Source organism: Scyliorhinus torazame, chromosome 18 (assembly GCF_047496885.1).
Source record: "Scyliorhinus torazame isolate Kashiwa2021f chromosome 18, sScyTor2.1, whole genome shotgun sequence".
In the NCBI taxonomy this organism is placed as follows: domain Eukaryota; kingdom Metazoa; phylum Chordata; class Chondrichthyes; order Carcharhiniformes; family Scyliorhinidae; genus Scyliorhinus; species Scyliorhinus torazame.
The window spans coordinates 111,943,544-111,966,385 of record NC_092724.1 but is presented as its reverse complement, the minus strand read 5'-3'; the positions used below and the strand labels follow the sequence as shown (position 1 = coordinate 111,966,385).

The window sequence follows — 22,842 nt, the reverse complement described above, 5'->3', positions numbered from 1 at the left end:
CAGTTAGTGCAATGATGAGCAATCAGTGGGCATTGTATTATGCACAGTCAATAGTGTAAAGCAATATTGAACAAACCTTCTTTTGAAAACACCTTCAATTTCTCCTTGTAGGAGATCTGTAGTAATTCTTTGATGTTCTCTGTCGATTCTGAAACAGCCGCACTAATTCCGGCAAGTTTGTCTATCAACCCGATGTACACACTGGGCAGCATATCATCTGGTCTGCTTTTCTTCCATTCACAAAATTCCTAAATAATAATTATTTCCATAAAAACCTGTAAAGTGTTACATCTGCTGAATCAACAGTGAGTGCAAAGGAAATGGATACAAACTTGTTGAGAGTTCAAGGTGGTTTGAGATACTTACAGGTCTAGTTAGTGAGCCCTTTTTTAAAGAATCCTTATTCATGTTTCTCAATTCCCATGAACCCCACATCATTTAGTGATCTTAAGACAAAGGACCAATTTATAATATAATGTATTTAGAAACAAGTTGTTACCTGGGTGTTTCATGAATTGGGTAGCTTTTTAATCAATGAATTACATACTAAGGCTAGGATTTCCAGCCCCGCCATGGTGGGACTCTTTGCGGGCAAGGCGGCAAAAGTCCATTGACATCTGGCAGGACCGGACGAATTGACAGTGGGCAGTTCCAAAAAATCCTTTCCATGGAATTTTACAGAACTGAAACAGGTCATTAAGCCCAACAAGTCCAAGTCAGTGTTCTACTGGTGTGACAGCTGCATGCCAGTTCATAGCCTTCTTATCCCTGATACAAAAAGTTGTGAGTTCAAGTCCCACCCCAGGACTGGAGCACAAAGATCTCAGTTGACACTCAGTGCAATACTGAAGGAGTGCAGCAGTCAGAGGTGCTTGTCTTTTGGATGAGATGTTAAACCAAGGTCCATTTGCTCTGTCAGGTGGATGTAAAATATCCCATTGAACTGTTTCAAAGAAGAACAAGGGAGTTACCTCAGATGCCCTGGCCAATATTGCTCCTTGGATCAACATAGCAAAATCAGATTATCTGGTCATGACCTCATTGCTGTTTGTGGGAACTTGCTATGTGCAAATTGGCTGCCACATTTCAACACCGCAGTGACCACACTTTAAAAGAACTTTATTGATTGTAAGCACTTTAGAGGTGTCCAGAGGTGGTGGAAGAAGCTGTACAATTGAAGCCTTTCTTTCTCCACAAATCAATTTTAAAAACTATTTCACTTTTAAGAAAGTCAGATAAAGCAAACTGACTAACATTAAAGCTCTACTCTCTCCTCATCTTCCCATATGATTCACTGACCAGAATTTCCCACTTTTATTTGTCATAGAATCCCTACATCGCCGAAGAAGGCCATTCGGCCCATCGTGTCTGCACATTCTCTCCGAAAGAGCACCCTACTTAGGCCCAAGCCACTGTCCTATCCCATAATCCCACCTAACCTTGAACACTGAGGGAAATTTAGCCATGGCCAATCCACCTAACCTACACATCTTTGGACTGTGCGAGGAAACCGGAGCACCCGGAGGAAAACCACGGAAACCCGTGAGAACGTGCAAACTCCACACTTGTGTCGGTTATGGAATTCTATGCACATACAAACATACGAATAATCCCAACCCCACTCCCTAAACTTTTCGACAAGGAAGAATTAATTGTGAGTGTTATTCCCAAACTGCTGTGATGAGAATAAAAGCAAATTACTGCAGATTCTGGAATCTGAAACAAAAACAGAAAATACTGGACAATCTCAGCAGTTCTGACAGCATCTCTGGAGATCGAAGGGGATAGATTGTCCAGTATCTTCTGTTTTTGCTGTGATGAATAGTCAGTCATGGCGATGAGAAAATTGAAAACGTGCCCACTGCACTCAAGACATTGCCCACCTGTAAAAACTGCACCGAGTTTTTCAACTTCATCAGAGCTTCCACTTGCTGCTTGGTCTTTTTCAGCTGCGCACGATTGTTTTCCAGGTGAGTGCGGATCCCATCGACCTGTTTGAGTGAAACTCGCTGTTCGTTCTCCAAAAACCCGAGCACCTCTCTCTGTGCATCTTGAACAGCCTCCGTGAGCTCAGAGAACTGCCTCTCAATGTTGGATTTCACCTCCGACACTGAACTCTAGAATAGACCACATATTTGAACACACAAAGAGCTCAGCGTATTAATATTAAAGACTGTTAACGCCCCCCCCCCCCACACACACTTGGAACATGCACAATTTTGAACTGGGAAAGGTGGCCTGAAAGCCAGTTGAAGCAAATGTCCACTGAATTTATGAAAACACCTCCCAAAATCATTTTTGAACAAGATTGTCCCAAATAATGAGGCAATTTTGTTTAAAGCTACCGGAAATCTGAAACGAAAATTGAAAATGCTGGAAACCCTCAGCAGAATACCTGAAACAGTGATGATTATTTTGACCAAAGGGTGAAAACAGGTGTTAACTGAGTACAATGCGAATGAGATTTGGCCTGTTGGAAAGTCTGGATTAAACATGCAATTTTGTGCCTATATGACTATTATCTGAACTCGCCTGGAGAGTCGAAACCAGAAACATGCAGGTTCTACACTCGAGTGTTGATTAGAAGTAATTTTCTGGGGGGGAACAGTGCATGTTGGCTCCTTCAGCCACTTCTGCTGAAGGTATGTAGCTGACACACAGCATGCATGTAACAGGATGGTTCAGAAACTGAAGGAAATGATTAGTGGAGGAGGCCCAGGATGTGGTGATGTACATCAATATAAATGCATGTAGGCTAGCTAGACACGAGAGGGAGCACCAAAGACATCCCACACACACTCAACCAATAGATCAGGTAGATAGGACACGACCAATGGACATTCACAAAACACACGGAGGTGACACGACCACAGGGGGGCATTACAACAACCCACAGTATATAAAGGACACCACACACATGATCTGCCTCTTCCAGTGGAGACAGTCAGTGAGTAGAGACACAGGGTTGATTCAATATCACTCCCACCACGTGGATTGCAGCAACTGGTTAGTCAGTCTGGGTAGCTATAGTAGGATTAGCAGTAGTGTCATAGACAATATCATAGAATTTACAGTGCAGAAGGAGGCCATTCAGCCCATCGAGTCTGCACCGGCTCTTGGAAAGAGCACCCTACCCAAGATCAATACCTCCACCCTATCCCCATAACCCAGTAACCCCACCCAACACTAAGGGCAATTTTGGACACTAGGGCAATTTATCATGGCCAATCCACCTAACCTGCACATCTTTGGACTGTGGGAGGAAACCGGAGCACCCGGAGGAAACCCACGCACACACGGGGAGGATGTGCAGACTCGGCACAGACAGTGACCCAAACCGTAATCGAACCTGGGACCCTGGAGCTGTGAAGCAATTGTGCTATCCACAATGCTACCATGCTGCCCCGACTCGTGTCGAACCCGAGTAATAGAAGTGTAAATAGTTTAATAAACATGTTGAAGTTATCTCCACGTCTGAACCTTCCTTTGTCAAGTGCACCACTAGGAAGCCGCTTATGTTACACCTACAACATAACAAATCACAGGGGAGGAAAGATGTCGTGTATCTGCAGAGGAGAAGGAGTAAATCTTGCCTCTCTGTCCCTCTCTCCCACAGCAGCAGGTGCTGCAGAACTTATTCTTCTCGGTGAGGTCTCCAGATAATTTCCAGAATAGATGTTGTTGAAGGGTTGGTAAAGTCGTGACAAAGTGTTCCAGACAGTATCCAGGTAGCCTCATAGTTCCAGCATCAGTGACCATGAAATGGTATGTATTTCATTAGTGGTGAATATCTCTTTAAGTGGTGCTTGCATTTGCCATCAACACCCTATCCACAAGCGCGAGGAGAGCGGCGGGGACACAGGATAAAGGAGCGCGAGGAGAGCGGCAAGGACACAGGATAAAAGAGCGTGAGGAGAGCGGCGGGACACAGCTGCCGGAGAAGCGGCTTTCAGATTTTCGGCGGGGGCAATGGCAAGTGGTCTGTCGGGAAGGTAAGTTTTCCTCTTTAAAAACTTACCTTGAAGAGTGACATCACAGCAAAGCAGTTACCTGATTGGCTGGTGAGGAAAGTGCTCCAATTAGCAGTAGCTGGGAGAAATTTAACTCTTCGTGTGTTGGTAAGTATTGTGATTGGTAAGTCAAATCATTATTCCTTTCACTTATTCATTATTTGATATTATATTTGTAATCAGTTAAGGTAAAGTGTAAAAATGGCAGGCGATCCCAGACCCGTGTTATGCTCCTCGTGCTCAATGTGGGAGTTCAGGGACGCGGCCGATGCCCCTGACTCCTTCATGTGCGGGAAGTGTGTCCAGCTGCAGCTCCTGTTAGACCGCATGACGGCTCTGGAGCTGCGGATGGACTCACTTTGGAGCATCCGCAATGCTGAGGAGGTCGTGGATAGCACGTTCAGTGAGTTGGTCACATCGCAGATTAGGATTGGTGAGGGAGACAGGGAATGGGTGACCAAAAGGCAGAGAAAGAGCAGAAAGGCAGTGCAGGTGTCCCCTGCGGTCATCTCCCTCCAAAACAGGTATACCGTTTTGGATACTGTTGCGGGAGATGACTCACCAGGAGAAGGCAGTAGTAGCCAGGCTCATGGCATGGCTATAGTCATAGGGGATTCAATCGTAAGGGGAGTAGACAGGTGTTTCTGTGGTCGAAAACGAGACTCCCGAATGGTATGTTGCCTCCCGGGTACACAGGTCAGGGATGTCTCAGATCGGCTGCAGGACATACTGAAGGGGGAGGGTAAACAGTCAGTTGTCGTGGTGCATATAGGCACCAACAATATAGATAAAAAACGGGATGAGGTCCTACAATCAGAATTTAGGGAGTTAGGAGATAAGTTCAAAAGTAGGACCTCAAAGGTAGTAATCTCAGGATTGCTACCAGTGCCATGAGACAGTCAGAGTAGAAATTAAAGAATAGTCAGAATGAATACGTGGCTTGAGAGATGGTGCAGGAGGGAGGGGTTCAGATTTTTGGGACATTGGAAACGGTTCTGGGGGCGGTGGGGCCATTACAAATCAGATGATCTACACCTGGGCAGGACTGGAACCAATGTCCTAGGGGGTGCTTTTGCTAACACTGTTGGGGAGGTTTTAAACTAATGTGGCAGGGGGATGGGAACCAGATTAGGAAGTTAGAAGTCAGTAAACAGGCAGCAACTAAAGCCAGTAAGGTACTAGATAATAAACTCAATGTGACTAAGGGGAAGAGTAGACAGGCAAGAGATGGTGAACGTAAAGGGACTGGTGGTCTGAGGTGCATTTGTTTCAATGCGAGAAGTGTAGCAGGTAAGGCAGATGAATTTAGGGCTTGGATTAGTACCTGGGAATATGATGTTATTGGTATTACTGAGACTTGGGGCAGTGGGGGAGGGGAAGCTCCATGAGGGGGTGCATGCGGTCGGGATCAGGCCCCAGAACTCCGTTCTGGATCACATAGCCGACGTTGGCTAAACGGTTCGTGCTGAACACACACTTCTCCTTGTTGTAAGTGAGGTTTAGGAGAGTAACGGCGTGGAGAAATTTTGCAAGGTTGTCGTCGTGGTCCTGCTGATCATGGCCGCAGATGGTGACATTGTCTAGGTACGGAAACGTGGCCCTCAAACCGTACCTGTCGACCATTCGGTCCATCTCCCTTTGGAAGACCGAGACCCCGTTAGTGACGCCGAAGGAGACCCTAAGGAAGTGGTATAGGCGGCCGTCTGCCTCGAAAGCGGTGTATGGACTGTCCGATTTACGGATGGGGAGCTAGTGGTAAGCGGATTTCAGGTGTACCGTTGAGAAGACCCGTTACTGTGCAATCTGGTTAACCATGTCAGGTATGCATGGGGGGGGGGGTATACGTCGAGCTGCGTGTACCTGATGGTCTGGCAGTAGTCCACGACCATTCGGTGTTTCTCCCCAGTTTTAACTACTACCACTTGAGCTCACCAGGGGCTGTTGCTGGCCTCGATGATGCCTTCCCGAAGCAGCCGCTGGACTTCGGACCTGATGAAGGTCTTGTCCTGGGTGCTGTACCGTATGCTCCTGGTGGCGACGGGTTTGCAATCTGGAGTTAGATTGGCAAAGAGGGAAGGTGGGTCGACCTTTAGGGTAGCGAGGCCGCACACAGTAAGGGGTGGTAAGGGTCCGCCGAATTTCAGGGTTAGGCTCTGGAGGTTACACTGGAAATCCAGGCCGAGGATTAGTGCAGCGCAGAGGTTAGGGAGAATGTAGAGGCAGAAACCGTGGAACTCTACGCCTTGGACCGTGAGCGTGACCGTACAGTATCCCCGGATTGCTACGCAATGGGATCCGGAGGCCAGGGAGATTTTTTGATTGGTGGGGTGTATCGTGAAGGAGCAGTGCCTTACCGTATCCATCTATATGAAGCTTTCGGTGCTCCCGGAGTCCAGCAGGCAAGAGGTTACGTGGCCGTCGACTTTCACGCTGGTGGATGCGTTGGTCAGGTTATGCGAGCGAGACTGACATGGAGGCGAGCCTTGGTTGGTCGTCGGGTAATGAGGCGGCCATTGAGTTCAGGTCCTGGAACGCTGGTGGTGCCCATGTGCTGAGGGGTAGACAAGATGACGGCGCCCGAAGATCTTGCGGGTTATAAAATGGCGGCGCCTATGGAACGTACGTTGCGGGGGTGGGGCAAGATGGCGGTGCCCATGAAATGCACGTGTCGCGTGGAGGGGAAGATGGCAGTGCCCACTGGCCACACGTGGTCTGAGGGGGGGTGGGGATGGCGGCGCCCATTGTCCATGACCGAGGGGGGTGGGGGCGATCGCGGCTACTGACCGGGCCTGGCACACCGCAGCAAAGTGGCCCTTCTTCCTGCAGGCTTTACAAAGGGCAGCGCGTGCCGGGCAGCATTGGAGGGGGTGCTTTTGCTGGCCACAAAAATAGCATCGGGGCTGCCCGGGGTTCGCTGGCTGGCGTGTAGCGCAGGCGTATTGGGTGGGCAGCGCCCCCGCTGGGGCGGCTGTCTGTTGGGTCCACGAAGCATAGGAGGGGTGGGCCGCGTGGTTGGGGGCGTAGGACTTGATGTTGCGCAGGGCAACCGTCATGGAGAGCGCTAGGGTTTTAGTCTCTGCGAGGTCGCGCGTGGCCCCTTCTATGAGCCACTGGCGTATGATATCTGACCCAATTCCAGTCACAAAGGCGTCCCACTTAAGGAGGTCTGAGTGTTCCTTGGCTGTAACGTCCTGGCAGTCACAGTCCCGGACTAGTGGGATCAGGGCCCTCCAGTGTCTTTAGGAGAGCAGCATAGAAAATCAAGGGGAAGAAAGAGGCTCCTAATATGTTTAAACAAGAAAACATTCTCAGTATTCTCTCACCCAGTGTCCAATTTTGATATCTATCAAATATGATATCTGAGAAAAATTGAAACTCCCTCAGCTGAGCGGACATTAGGTACACAGAGACCTGTGATATAAGCCTAAGCTATTGATAGATATCATCTCATGTAAACTGTGCAAGATCATAAGAAATAGGAGCAGGATTAGGCCATTCAGCCCATCAAGCCTGCTCCGCTCAATAAGATCATGGCAAATCTGATTTTGGCCTTGATTTCACTTCCCTCTCTGTCCCCTCGTAACTACCCCGTAGATAGAAAATCAATTTAACTCAGCCTTGAATATACTCAATGACCCAGCCTCCACTGCTCTCTGAAGAATAGAATTCCATTGATCCTCCAGGAGAAGAAATTCCTCCCTTCCTCCATTGTAAATGGGAGGCCCCTTATTAATAAACTGGGCCGCCAAGTTCTAGAATCTCCCAAGAGGGGAAAAATCCTCTAGCATCTACCAATCAAGCCCCCTCAGAATCTTATATGAGGTATGAGGAGGTCCAGGCTCTACACTTTTAGTGTTTGACTTACAGATATGCAGGAAGTGTTACTCTGCAGTTTTTCAATTGCATTCTCCACTGCGTTCATTTTCTTGTCAGTGTTGGTTTTGGTTTCCCGAAGTTCATTCTGGAAAATCATTATGAAAAGTACAGGATTAACTGGTAATTATGGACCACTGATACACTAAAAATAAACAACATCTTAACAGGAACTCAAAACACTGAATCATAGAAAGGTCGTCAGCATTGTAGGATCGAACAATAGAATTCTTCCAGCTCACTCTTTATATCCTGCTCTTTGGACAACAGCCGGCACTGGGAATATTATCCCCAAAGGAATGAGCTCTAAATGTTTGGCTGTAAACACAGAACTTTAATTGTAACATTTTATGAAGTGTCTTAATATGTATAATTTGGAAGGCAAGAAAATCTACTAAGCTACTGATTGATGGAGAAAACTATCAGTAGCAGCCAAGAAAATCTGTCTCACTGTACAAACGGTCTGCTAAATAAATCTCCTGCAGTAAACATAGACATTCTCCCGTGCAATTCTCCAAATTGTTGATCGGGTTAATGGAGCAGGGATTATGCCTAAATCCCTTGATATTCATTGTCTAACCCCAAGATTTTACAAAGGAAACTAAGATAGGTAGAATTCTAAATGCTAAACTAGATAGAATGCTCTTTCAGAGAGCCAGGACAGACGTGATGGACCAAATGGTCTCCTTCTGCACTATAAAGATTCTGTGAAGTTTTAAATTCCAACACAGTCACGAAGAGGGACAAGTAGCAGCAGTTACAGGACAGCCTCAGAGGGGGGGACAGAGGAACGGGCCTGGCCCCCGACCTGGCCATTGTCCAGGGGCAGGATCCCGAGTTAAAGAAGGCCATAACAGCCCTGGGTAGGCAGGAGAAGGTAGAGGGACCGCACGGGGGGAAAGACATCACCCTGAAGGAGGGCATGCTCTTTAGGGGAGACCAGTGGCTAGTGCCTTCCCAGCACCGCAGGGAGTTTATAGAGGTGGCCCATGAGAGCCCCGGAGCAGGACACCCCGGTCCTGAGACCACCTGGCAGCGGGTGGAGAGAGTAGGGTGGTGGCCTGGCCTCCGGGAGGATAGTCACGATTTCTGCGCGAACTGTTTAGTGTGTGCCACCAACAACCCTGACCCCATGAAAAGGAAGGTATCGCTAGGGCACATTCGCAGGGTGGAGGGACCCTGGCAGTCGATACAAATCGTCTACATTGGACCCCTTGCCACCGCTGTAGGGGGGGCGGGGGGGGGGGGGCACAGGTACTGTCTGGTGCTGGTGGACGTATTTTCAAAGTGGGTGGAAGCCTTCCCCTGCCGAACAGCCACCGCTGCGGGCACCGCTAAGATATTGGTCAGAGAAGTGTTTTCTAGGTGGGGACTCCCACAGTTTGTGGAATCGGACCAAGGGAGTCATTTCACGGGGCAGGTTATGCAGGCGACCCTAAAGATCCTGGGGATAAAGGCCAAATGGCATGTGGCCTATAACCCCCAATCCTCAGGCCCTGTAGAGAGGCTCAACCGGACCATTAAAGAAAGGTTGAGAAAGGAGACGGACAACTTTCCCGGCCGGTGGGTAGAGGTTTTGCCCTTAGTGTTAATGGGGATCCAGGCGAGCCAGTCTAGGAGCACAGGGTACTCCCCGCATGAGCTCATGACAGGAAGGGTGATGAGGACCCCAATGCATGTAATGGTGCCTTCCCTGGCAGAAGGACAGCTGAGGGAAGTAAACGGGGACAAGTTTGCTAGGAAGCTGCTGGAGCAGCTTAAAGAAATAAATTAGCAGGCAGCTTGCCACATTGGGGCACAACACAGAAGGAACAAACTGCTGCTAGAGCCCCACACCACCCATGAATGGGCCATTAGGGACCAGGTAATGGTCAGAAATTTTGCACGGGTGGGGGTCTTCGAGCCACTGTATGCGGGGCCGTACAGTATAGTGGACAAAGCCATCCCCATGGTCTATGCAGTCCAGCTTCTCCGGAGGGTTAGGTGGTTTCACGTAAACCAGTGTAAGCTCTTCGACCCCAGCAGGGCCGGCAAGAGCAAGCCCCGGGAAAAACAGGGGGTGGTAGCGGAGGAAGCCCCCGTAGAGGTAGAGACGGTCGGGGAGATCCCCAATCCCACCTTCACGCAAGCAGGGACAGTGTGCTGGCCCAAAGAGGCAGCGCAAAGGGTAACGGTGACAGCGAGGCCGACGGTGCTGCTGGCACCTAGCATAGAGACGGGTAAGATCCCCCAACCCCCACCTGCGGGGCAGGTTGCATGCCTCAGCGCGGAAGCTAGGGAGGCCCTGGAAATGGAGGTGTCCCCCTTCGCCTGGGAACCGTCCAGAGGACGTAGGAGTAGTAGGGTTCTCAAGCCCCCGGTGAGGTGGTCCCCGGTGCACATCCCCAGAGCCCGGCCCCGGAACAGCCGGGCCCGGGTGGGCGATAGGAAGAAGGGGGCGCCGCCGAGCGCTGCCCCCAGGAATCCACTCCCCACGGGGGGAGAAGAAGGGTCCCCAAGCTCCTTAAGTGAAGGGAAGGACAGGGTTAGTCAGGCCCCTTGGCCGGAGGAGGTCCGGACCGGACAGTCGGACCCAGTGGACGGCTGGCCCCCGGGTAGCGGGGTCCAGTTTTGAGTTGGCCACCCGGTGACGGGTGGCAGATGTAAATAGATTTTAAGTAAAGTTTGGAATTGTCAGTGTAAGTTTTATTGTGTTGGTTTATTTCATAGTACTCTGGGGTTAAAGACTTCTGGTGTTTTTGTTTCATAAGAATAGTGGTTTTGTTATGCGTGGTTCGTCGTTGTGTTCGTAGTAAAACTAGACAGTGGGAAGCAGCTGGGAGTAGTAACAGGCACTACAGTTTGAATTCATGAATAGGAAGAAGGCGCTAGGACCCTGGAGAAGTCAGGCCGGGAGTTACAGAACAACTGTTACAGCCAGTGGTGTTCCACCGAGGCAAGTTTAAAGGACATTACAGCAGGCACAGCATGAAAGGGATTCCTTTTCGTTTTCAAATGGTTCCTAGAAAGAGCGAACGGCCATCGGGTGCAAGGGGGTTTTCTCTGTTTTTGTCTTACAGATGGATCATCCAGTGCTGTGTCTGATGCTGCTCTGGGTGAGATGGGAACCGGGAAATCCCTATCGAAGAGAGACTGAGGAGTCCTTCACCTATGGGTTCTCTGGAGGCAGAGCCCCCCTCGTCACCACCGGACAGGGAGCCCAGGTGGCGGCAGAGCAGACCCGCTACAGCCACCTGGGGAGGTGGCCTGGATGGCTGGGGTCGAACTCAACCAGATACTCCAGCCACCAGATCTTCACCTACGGAGAGGCCTCGATACCCTGTAGCGAAATACAGGTAGCGACTGACCGGGTTAGGGTGACTGAGGGTAGACGAGTATGTTTAACCTGTGAGGGGGATGTTCCTTTGGGGAGATGGTGGTGGCTCAGGAAACTGAGCCCGGACATGAGGGATCGATCCTCGGACTGGGAACGACTGGACAATGATACCTACCGGACCGTCACGGGGTCACCGGGTGGGATCACGGTGTGTTGAGAGAAATGGTGGGAGTATGACCAGGGGCTATATTTGTGCCTCTGGGGGTCCGCCAGGGTATGCCCACAAGGGGCATCGATTACCTTCGTTAGGTGGTGGCAGGATGCCGGGGACGGGATAAATTGGGACCGCAGTGGGATGGGATGTTTAACTCCCTGGGGAGGAAGCACCATGAGAGCTACCGAACTGCTGGTTCAGGTAAAGAAGCCCCTGCCCACAGCCCAACTGATCGACCCTCACGACTGTCCGACAGCCACCAAGGGGCCCGAGAATGGTTTAGCACTTGTGCCCACTAAGAAAGTGTTGTACCAGGGGGTACATTACGCTGTTGCCTCTGTGGTTTTGAACCTTACTGAAGTGAAATTACCAGCATGGTGCCCTCACGAAACAGGACTGTTATATCAAGCACTGTTAAATGATATGTTCCAAAAATTTCATAACCTGGATTTTGGGGATATAGATGTTGAGGATTTGTATCGTGGGCAAGGGGAAGTTAATGTGGGTTCCAGCCGGCAGCGTAGAGGGCTGATTAATGATGGTTTTACTGCTTTCAACACGGGAACATCTCTTGTAAATAGCATGGATACTGTAGAGTTGGCCTTGCAGATAAACCAGTTAAAAGGCCAGCTGAGAAAAGTGCTGGGGGATGAAAATGCTGTAGTGGGATCTGGGTTGCACGAAGAGGTGGCAATGACACTCCATCTAAAAGAGATAATCGGGCAACTGGAAGAACAGGCTAAAACGATTAATGAGCTAATTAGGGAAGATCGGAATGCATCTGATCAGGCTGCCCAGAATGATGTGTGTGGATTGTATGGGGCCTGGTTTCTGGGGGAGGGAAGGAGTAATTTGGAGGACCTGAGACAAGGTCAGATCCCCTCATGGATTAGCAACAGGCACTTGGCAGTGCTGCATCCATTCCACAGTGTTCTGAGTCCTTGCTAGCTCCATGCAGCCTCGGAAGCCTATCCGGTACCGGTAGATTGTGGTAGGTCTAACCACACAATCTTGGGCGCCTCAGGAGGCGGTCTATTCCCCTTGGCCTTTGGGGAATCATCCGCTGCGAGGAGCACCTTGCCCCTAGGGAACCCCCCTGGACCTACCAGGTGTACCTGTCCCCTGACCTTGGACAAGGTCTCCTCCAACTCCGTTATCCGTGCCTGGCACGGCCCGTGATCACAGTCCCCTACCTCCTCGCGAGCCACTCCTTACCATAAATCCGGCGTCGAGAACTGAGGGAAATCCCTGGGCGATTCGAACCCGCTCACTCAGGAAAGGCTGCCAGGTACATGTGGGCAGAGGTTTTCCTTTCCTCTCTCTCTTGGGGGCGCTGCTCAGGTGAGGCAGGCACAGGTGGTAGCGAATCCACCGGTGAGAGAGAGGATCACCCGGGCAGTGGTGGGGCTTGGACGATGGGGTGCCAAGCCTGGTAGAAGCCCACGGGGGTGGAGGTAAAAGGGGATCCCGCTGCAACAGCAAGATCCCTAATTAGCAGTGGGATAATTTCTGGAGAATGTGAGTGTTTTGTGATAAATATTCATAGAATCCCTACAGTACAGAAGGAGGCCATTTGGCCCATCAAGTCTGAACCAACCCATCGGAAAGAGTATCCTATCTAGGTCTACACCCAACGCCAATCCACCTAACCTGCAGATCTTTGGACTGTGGGAGGAAACCAATGCAGACACAGGGAGAACGTGAAACCTCTGCACAGACAGTGATCCAAGGCTGGAAATGAACTTGGGTCCCTGGTGCTGTGAGGCAGCAGTGTTAACCACTGTGTCTCTGTGCCAGCCTTGACTCAGACACCAGGGAGAATTCCGTGCTCTTTTCCAAAATAGTGCCATGGGATCTTTTATCTCCATCGAGTTCAATATCACATCCAAAAATGGGAAACTAAATGTGTTAAGCATACCCCATTAAAATCAGTCTTTTCAGATCTCCTGACCAAAAGTAAAGGTATTCAGCACATACACATCACATACACATTCCTTCTGATACAAATCAAGTCCCAACAAAAACAGGCAATACAAAGTCAAAGAATTAACAGTGAATATGACATGACTAAACATTATTACCACAATCACTCCCAGCCATTGAATTATCATTGCTGAAATACATTTTTGTTTATGATGGAATATCACATCTATTTGCAGCAACATTTATTTTTATTTTTAAATTTTGGATTTTGATTCAGTCTGTCCCAAAATTAATTGATTTTGTTTCAAAATAATGGCAGGAATCTATTGCTGGGTTCGTACAGCCGAAAGAATCTGGTGTTTGGAGGTTTACTGAAAATCAATCCATTTGGGGGAGAAAGGTGATGTAGCCTCTCTTCATAGCCTCTCTTAATTGCTGTTTGCTGAAACCTCGTTCTAACTTTCATCCTCTCTAACTGAAACCCCCTCAGCTGGTTATTTGCACTGACCTCCTGTTCAGCCTTTGCCCTTGCCACCGAGATTATCTCATGATATATGTGTTTTTCCAGCGTGCACTCCTTACAGATGCAGCTCTGGTCGTTTTGACAGAAGAACTCCAGGTACTGCTCGTGCAGGCTGCATTTCCCCTGTTCAATGTCTTTCCTTGGATCGATCAGTTTATGATTTTTAAAGGCCGCGTTTTCAAGGTGAGGTCTCAGGTGATTCTCACAGTAGGACACCATACAAATCAAACAAGACTTTGTAGCTTTTAACTTCTTGTCAATGCAGGAATCACAGGCAACATCATCGGGATCAGTGACAATCTCATCACTCTGTTCATTTGCTATCGCACTTTCGCACTCAAGCTCAGTGTCTAGCTCATAAGTTAGCTCTTTCTCACACTCTTTACCTCGTTCCAACTTAGTTTCTGAGTCAGACTGACTGCTCTGCTCCAGCACCTCAGGCTCTTGTCCAACTTCGCATTCAAGCTTTGGGGATTTTCTGAAGCTTTTTTTCCACTTTTCCACCAGCCCATTCAAAGCGATATTCTTCTGGAGAGGCAGGTTTGGTTCAAATATTTCCTTGCATTGTGGGCAGCTTTGAATATGGATCATTTCCCAGAACTGCTCGAGGCAGCCTTTGCAAAAGTTATGCCCACAAGAGGTTGTTACTGGAGATTTGAAGAAATCGAGACAGATTGAGCAAGTGAGCTGCTCTTCCAGCGCTGAGGGGTCCGGAGCAGCCATCGAGGAATTAGTCATCGACTGCTTTCAGAGTAAATTGAAACCGGCTTTCAGAGTGAACCACACCTGAAATGTGCAACAAACAAAATGCCTGGAAGCAGTTAACTCTTTCCATCAACTTCTGTATAATCACACAGGGAGGCGGTGGCGTAGTGGTATTGTCACTGGACCAGTAAACCAGAGACCAGAGTAATGCTCTGGGAATCCAGGTTCAAATCTCGCCACTGCAGATGGTGAAATTTGAATTCAATAAAATTATGGGCGGGATTCTCTGACCCCCCCGCCGGGTCGAAGAATCACCGGGGGGTGGCGTGAATCCCGCACCCGCTGGCTGCCAAATTCTCCGGCGCCGGGGATTTGGCGGGGGCGGGAATCGCTCCGCGCCAGTCGGCGGCCGCTGGCAGTGGCCCCCCCGGTGATTCTCTGGCCCGCGATGGGCCGAGTGGGGTCCCGTTTTCGGCCGGTCCCGCCGGCGTAAATTAGAGTAGGTAGTTACCGGCGGGACCTGGCTGCGGGGGCAGCCTCCGGGGTCCATCGTGGGGGCACCTCCCGGGGACAGATCCCCCCGCGCCCCCACGATGGCCTGTGCCGTGAGGGCACTCTATTCTTCCGCGTCGGCCGCTATGGTCCTCCGCCATGGCCGACGTGGAGATGGGATGACGCCAGCACACACTAGTGCTCCTGCGCATGCGGCAAATAGCGCCGGCCGGCGGAGGCACTTCGCCCCCCCCCCCGTTGGTATGGCGCCAAGCCCCTTCCCCGCCAGCCAGCGCAGCGCAAACCACCCCGGCACCAGTCTAGCCCCTGAAGGTGTGGAGGACTCCGCACCTTTGGGACGGCCCGATGCCGGAGTGGTTCACACTACTCCTCGGCGCTGGAGTTGCCCGCCCCGCCGATTCCCGCAGAATCCCAATCTATAAGTCTAATGATGACCATGAAACCATTGTTTTGTTGTTTTTTTAAATATGTTTATTCAGAATTTTTCAACAAAAATTTTCAACCATTCAAACCCACCCCCCCCATAACAAAAAGTAAAGAAAAGTCACAGCGCAAGACATAAACATATCAATCCAACATAATACAGAACTTTGTACAATAGGTTCCTCCCGCACATATTGACTTTCCCATATGTTTATGTTTTTCCTTTCTCAAGTGCCCCTAGGAAAAACCCCTTTCCCCGCCCACCCTTCTACCCCCCCCGAAAGAAACGCCCCCCCCCTCTCCCCCCCCCTCCCCTCCCTCCCTGGGTTGCTGCTGCTGCTGAACGACCTCCATCTAACGCTCCGCGAGATAGTCTAGGAACGGTTGCCACCGCCTGAAGAACCCCTGCGTAGACCCTCTCAAGGCAAACTTTATCCTCTCCAGCTTGATGAACCCTGCCATGTCATTTATCCAGGCTTCCACACTGGGGGTCTTTGCGTGTTTCCACATTAGCAAGATCCTCCGCCGGGCTACCAGGGACGCAAAGACCAGGATACCGGCCTCTTTCGCCTCCTGCACTCCCGGCTCGTCCGCCACCCCAAATAGTGCTAGCCCCCAACTTGGCTTGACCTGGACTTTCACCACCTTAGACATAGTCCTCGCAACTCCCCTCCAGAACCCATCCAGTGCCGGGCACGACCAGAACATATGGGCGTGATTCGCCGGGCTTCCTGAGCACCTCCCACATCTGTCCTCCACCCCAAAGAACCTACTCAGCCTCGGCCCTGTCATATGCACTCTGTGAATAACCTTAAACTGTATCAGGTTGAGCCTGGCACACGAGGAAGAGGAATTAACCCTACTCAGGGCATCAGCCCACAGACCCTCTTCAATCTCCTCCCCCAACTCCTCCTCCCATTTGCCCTTCAGCTCCTCTACCAGAGCCTCCTCTTCTTTCATCTCCTGATATATATCCGACACCTTGCCCTCTCCGACCCATACACCCAAAATCACCCTGTCCTGAATCCCCTGTGCCGGGAGCAACGGGAATTCCCTCACCTGCCGCCTCACAAACGCCCTCACTTGCATGTACCTGAAAGCGTTTCCGGGGGTAGCCCAAACTTCTCCTCCAGCACCCCTAAGCTCGCAAACGTCCCATCGATGAACAGGTCCCCCATTCTTCTAATCCCTGCCCGATGCCAGCTCTGAAACCCCCCGTCCATCCTTCCTGGGACAAACCGATGGTTATCTCTGATCGGGGACCACACCGAGGCTCCCATCGCACCCTTGTGTCGTCTCCACTGCCCCCAGATCTTTAGCATTGCCGCCACCACCGGACTCGTGGTGTACCTTGTCGGCGAGAGCGGCAGCGGTGCAGTCACCAGCGCCCCCAGGCTCGTTCCTTTGCAGGACGCCATCTCCATCCTCTTCCATGCCGCCCCCTCTCCCTCCATCACCCACTTACGGATCATCGCCACGTTGGCTGCCCAATAGTAGCCACCCGGATTCGGCAACGCCAGCCCTCCTCTATCTCTACTACGCTCCAGAAACCCCCTCCTTACCCTCGGGGTCTTGTTTGCCCACACAAAACCCATAATACTCCTGCCTACCCTCTTAAAAAAGGCCGTGGTGACCATAATTGGAAGGCACTGAAACACAAAAAGAAACCTCGGGAGGCCCACCATTTTAATCGACTGTACTCTGCCCGCTAGCGAGAGTGGCAACATGTCCCATGGTTTGAAGTCCTCCTCCATCTGTTTCACCAGCCGCGTCAAATTAAGTTTATGCAGGGCCCCCCAACTCCTAGCTATTTGGATCCCCAAGTACCGAAAGCTCCTTTCCGCCCTCCTCAACGGTAGGTCGTCTATCCCTCTTCCCTGGTCCCCTGGATGCACCACGAAGAGCTCACTTTTCCCTACATTGAGCTTATAGCCCGAGAAGTCCCCAAACTCCCTTAGGATCTGCATGACCTCCACCATCCCCTCCACAGGATCCGCCACATACAGCAACAGGTCGTCTGCATACAGCGACGCTTGATGCTCCTCTCCCCCTCGGACCACCCCCCTCCATTTCCTGGACTCCCTTAATGCCATGGCCGAAGGTTCAATTGCTAATGCAAACAACAGGGGGGACAGGGGGCACCCTTGCCTCGTCCCTCGATACAGCCGAAAATACTCCGACCTCCGCCGATTCGTAACCATACTCGCCACCGGGGCTCTATATAGGAGCTTAACCCAACTGATAAACCCCTCCCCAAACCCAAACCTCCGCAACACTTCCCAAAGATACTCCCACTCCACTCGGTCAAAGGCCTTCTCCGCGTCCATAGCCGCCACTATCTCCGCCTCTCCCTCCACCGATGGCATCATTGTCACGTTTAGGAGCCTCCGCACATTGGTGTTTAGCTGCCTGCCCTTTACAAATCCCGTCTGGTCCTCATGAATCACCCCCAGGACACAGTCCTCAATCCTTGTAGCCAGCACTTTTGCCAGCAACTTAGCATCCACGTTAAGGAGCGAAATCGGCCTATACGACCCACATTGCAGTGGGTCCTTATCCCGCTTTAGGATCAAAGAGATCATCGCCTCAGACATTGTCGGGGGCAGGGTCCCCCCCTCCCTTGCCTCATTGAAAGTCCTCACCAGCAACGGGGCTAACAGGTCTACGTACTTCCTGTAGAACTCAACCGGGAACCCATCTGGTCCCGTGGCCTTCCTCGCCTGCATGCTCCCCAGTCCTTTAATCAGCTCCTCTAACCCAATTGGTGCCCCCAAACCAGCCACCTCCTGCTCCTCCACCCTCGGGAACCTCAGTTGGTCCAAAAATCGTCGCATCCCCTCTTCCCCCGCTGGGGGCTGGGATCTGTACAGCTCCTCATAGAAGGCCTTAAATGCCTCATTTACTTTCACCGCACTCCGCACCGTAGCTCCTCTTCCATCCTTGACTCCATCTATCTCTCTCGCTGCCATCCTCTTACGAAGCTGATGTGCCAGCATCCGACTCGCCTTCTCCCCATACTCATACGTCGCCCCCTGTGCTTTCCTCCACTGTGCCTCTGCCTTCCCTGTGGTCAACAGGTCGAATTCCGTCTGGAGACTTTGTCTCTCCCTGAGTAGTCCCTCTTCAGGGGCCTCTGCATATCTCCTGTCCACCCTTAACACCTCCCACACTAACTTCTCCCTTTCCCTGCCCTCTCTCTTCTCCCTGTGAGCCCTGATGGAGATTAACTCTCCCCTGACCATCACCTTCAGCACCACCCATACTACCCCCACCTGCACCTCCCCGTTGTCGTTGGCCTCCAAATACCTTTCAATGCACCCCCGTACCCTCCCGCACACCTCCTCATCTGCCAGTAATCCCACATCCAAACACCACAACAGGCGTTGGTCCCTCTCCTCTCCCAACTCCAGTTCCACCCAGTGCGGGGCGTGGTCTGAGATGGCTATGGCCGAATACTCCGTTCCCTCCACTTTCGGGATCAGCGCCCTGCTCAGAACAAAAAAATCTATCCGGGAGTAGGTTTTGTGTACGTGGGAGAAAAAAGAAAATTCTCTGGCCAGAGGCCTGGCGAATCTCCACGGATCCACTCCCCCCATCTGGTCCATAAACCCCCTGAGCACCTTGGCCACAGCCGGCCTCTTCCCGGTCCTAGATCTGGAACGATCTAATGCTGGGTCCAACACCGTGTTAAAATCCCCCCCCATTATCAAGCTTCCTACCTCCAGGTCCGGAATGCGCCCCAACATACGCTTCATAAATCCAGCATCGTCCCAGTTCGGGGCGTATACATTTACCAATACCACCCACGTCCCCTGCAACCTACCGCTCACCATCACATATCTCCCTCCATTGTCCACTATTATGTTCTTGGCCTCAAACGACACCTGCTTCCCCACCAATATTGCCACCCCTCTATTCTTCGCATCCAGCCCCGAATGAAATATTTGTCCTACCCATCCCTTTCTTAACATGACCTGGTCCGCCACCTTCAAATGTGTCTCCTGAAGCATGACCACGTCTGCCTTCAGTCCCTTTAAGTGCGCGAACACTCGGGCCCTCTTAACCGGCCCATTCAGGCTCCACACATTCCACGTTATCAGCTGGATTGGGGGGCTTCCCCCCCCCCCCTTGCCGACTAGCCATCTCCTGTTTTAGGCCAGTCCCGTGCCTGCGCCTCCCGCACCCACCAGTCCACCAATCCCCCAGACGGGGAACCCCCGCCCCGACCACCTCTTCCGTTTTCAGTTCCCCCTCGGCCAATGCAGCAGCAACCCTATTTTCCCCCCCTCTCCCCCCCCTTCCCCCTCCCCCCGCTAGATCTGAATCTAGCTCTTTTGCTCCCCCCATAACACTTCCGTAAGTCAGCTGACACCTGCTGACCCCGGCTTCCCCCGCCTTCTCGTTGACCCCCCCGTGTGGAAATCCCCCCTCCTCCTTGCGCTCCTCCATTCCCCCCTCCGCCCTTCCCTAACATGGGAAAAAGCCCGCGCTTTCCTGAGCCAGCCCCGCCCCCTGTGGCGCAGCGCCTGTTGCGGCCTTATCCCAATTCCCCCATCCTCGGGCCTCCCCTCCCTCCAGCACCGGCGCCCACATTCCCCACAGTTTCTCCATCAAATCTCTTCCCCCATCCCCATCCATCGCCCCACCCGTGGAACATTCCTTACGCATATTGAAAAACCCTGGGCGCGATTCTCCACTCCCACGCCGGTTGGGAGAATCGCCTGGGCCGCCCAGATTTCCGGGGACGCCGGTCTGACGCCCTCCCGCGATTCTCCCAAGCGGCGGGAACGGCCCTGTCGAGTTTCGCGGGCCGCAGGCCAGAGAATCGCCGGAGACACCAAAAATGGCGATTCTCCGGCACCCCCGCTATTCTGAGGCCCGGATGGGCCGAGCGGCCAGGCCAAAAGCGGCGGGATCCCCCCGGCGCCGTCCACACCTGGTCGCTGCAGTCGTGGGCGGTGCGTGAACGCTGGGGGGGCGGCCTGTGGGGGGGCGAGGGGGGTCCTGCACCGGGCTTCACCTGGAATGTGGGGTGACCCGCGATCATCGGGCCATCCTCTCTGAAGGAGGACCTCCTTCCTTCCGCGGCCCCGCAAGATCTGTCCCCCATCTTCTTGCGGGGCGGATTTAGAGAGGACGACAACCACGCATGCGCGGGTTGGCGCCGGCCAACCCGCGCATGCGCGGATGACGCCCGTTATGCGGCACCGGCCGTGTCATCTATGCGGCGCCGCTTTTACGCGGGCGACAAGGCCTGGCGTGTGTAGATGACGCGGCCCCGATCCTGGCCCATTGTCAGGGCCTGAATCGGTCGGGACTGGGGCCGTTCCGCGACGTCGTGAACCTCAATGGCGTTCACGACGATGCGGCCACTTCGGCGTGGGAGTGGAGAATCCCGCCCCCTGTATACAATCGACATCCCCCCCACAACCACAGACCCTCAGTTTGAGTCCAATTTTTCAGTTTGGATAAAGGTCCAAGCCTCTTCAGGCGTTTCAAAGTAGTGGTGTCGATCCCGAAATGTGACCCACAGTCACGCTGGCTGCAGCATTCTGCATCCCACCCCCTTCCTATGCAGCACCACCTTGGCCTGATTAAAACCAGCTCTCTTGTTTCCCACCTCCGCGCTCCAGTCCTGGTAGATTCGGATCACCGCATTCTCCCATCTACTGCTCCGCTCCTTCTTGGCCCATCTCAGGACACACTCTCTGTCCGCGAAACGATGAAACCTCACCACTACCGCCCTTGGCGGCTCGTTGGCCTTGGGTCTCCTCGCCAGGACCCGGTGAGCCCCATCTAGCTTCAGGGGACTCGGAGAGGCCTCCACACCCATCAGCGAATGGAGCATCGTGCTCACATACGCTCCGGCATCGGCCCCCTCCACCCCCTCAGGGAGACCCAGAATCCGAAGATTCTTCCTCCTCGACCTGTTCTCCAGGTCCTCGAATCTTTCCGCCCACCTCTTGTGCAGCGCCTCGTGCGCCTCCATCTTCACCGCCAGGCTCAAGATCTCGTCCTCGTTCTCGGTGACTTTTTCCCGCTTCTCTCGGATCTCTACCTCTTGGGCCTTCTGGGTCTCCTTCAGCCCCTCGATCGCCGTCAGCAGTGGCACCAGCACCTCTTTTTTAAGGTCCTCCATGCAGCGCCTGAGAAACTCCTGCTGCTCCGGCCCCCATGCTGCTCGATCTCCGCCCTCCGCCATCTTGTTTTTTCTCCCTCGTTTGTTTCGTTGCTCCAAAGCCACTTTTTTTACCGCTCCACTTCTGGTCCACTCCATACACTATGGAAGGGTGACCTTGCTCTCACCTTCCCACACGGGAAGTCGTCAAAAAATTTCCGTTGGGGCTCCTCTGGAGAGCCCAAAAGTCCGTTCTAGCGGGAGCCGCCGAAATGTGCGGCTTAGCTCCGCATCGCCGCAACCGGAAGTCCATGAAACCATTGTTGATTGTCGTAAAAACCCATCTGGCTTTAGGGAAGGAAATCTGCTGTCCCTACCTGATCTGGCCTGCATGTGACATGAGAATGTGGTTGACTCTTAACTGCCCCCTCAAGGATGGGCAATAAATGTTGGCACAGCCAGCGACACCCACATCTCATGAACTAATAAAAAAAATATATTGATGTCTGAATAACAAGAAATAAATGAGAGCCTGGAGAAACTAAACTTATGCTGTGAGGCCCGTCTCTCCCATTGTGTTCAGCATCCTCCAGAGGTTTAAATAAAATAAATGGATTACTTACATTCCTAAAATATACATGATGTAGAGATGCTGCCGTTGGACTGGGGTGAGCACAGTAAGATGTCTTACAACACCAGGTTAAAGTCCAACAGGTTGTTTCAAATCACTAGCTTTCGGAGCACTGCTCCTTCCTCAGGTGAATGCCTTCTGAAAGAGCACCCTACACAGTCCCAACCCCCTCCCTATCCCTGTAATCCCACCTAGGGGCAATTTAGCATGGCCAATCCACCTAACCTGCACATCTTTGGATTGTGGAAGAAAACCAGAAGAAACCCACGCAGACACATGGAGAACGTGCAAACTGCACACAGTCACCCAAGGTCAGAATCGAACTCGGATCTCCGGTTCCACCAGGCATGTTATTACAGGTTTAACCCGTTATAACACATTTAAATAACCTATTTTGTGGATAAACTTTTCAGTGTTTTGCTTGGTTGAAGAGCAGATTGGAGGTGTTCAGTTTATCCAATTTATGGTGGTCCTTATTCTGAGATAAGTCAATTGGATTCTTCTACAATTATTACCTTATTTTCATGCTTCTTCTCGTCACTTGTTAATGGTGTGTGTGTTATGCATCAACAATCTACTTTGTCAGAATTTGA

At 51.8% G+C, this 22,842-nt stretch overlaps 1 protein-coding gene across 1 annotated transcript in view; it reads right to left on the bottom strand.

The window, feature by feature from the left end:
- LOC140395421 (tripartite motif-containing protein 16-like protein) overlaps positions 1–14,582 on the bottom strand; it is a 32,788-nt gene extending 18,206 nt beyond the window's left edge. Inside the window, exons 1-4 of the mRNA XM_072483153.1 lie at positions 13,845–14,582; positions 7,876–7,971; positions 1,884–2,117; positions 77–248 (exon numbers count right to left, since the gene is read on the bottom strand). Of these exons, the coding sequence (XP_072339254.1) occupies positions 77–248; positions 1,884–2,117; positions 7,876–7,971; positions 13,845–14,582 (1,240 nt within the window). The remainder of the gene's footprint in view (positions 1–76; positions 249–1,883; positions 2,118–7,875; positions 7,972–13,844) is intronic.
- Positions 14,583–22,842: the final 8,260 nt, after the last annotated feature.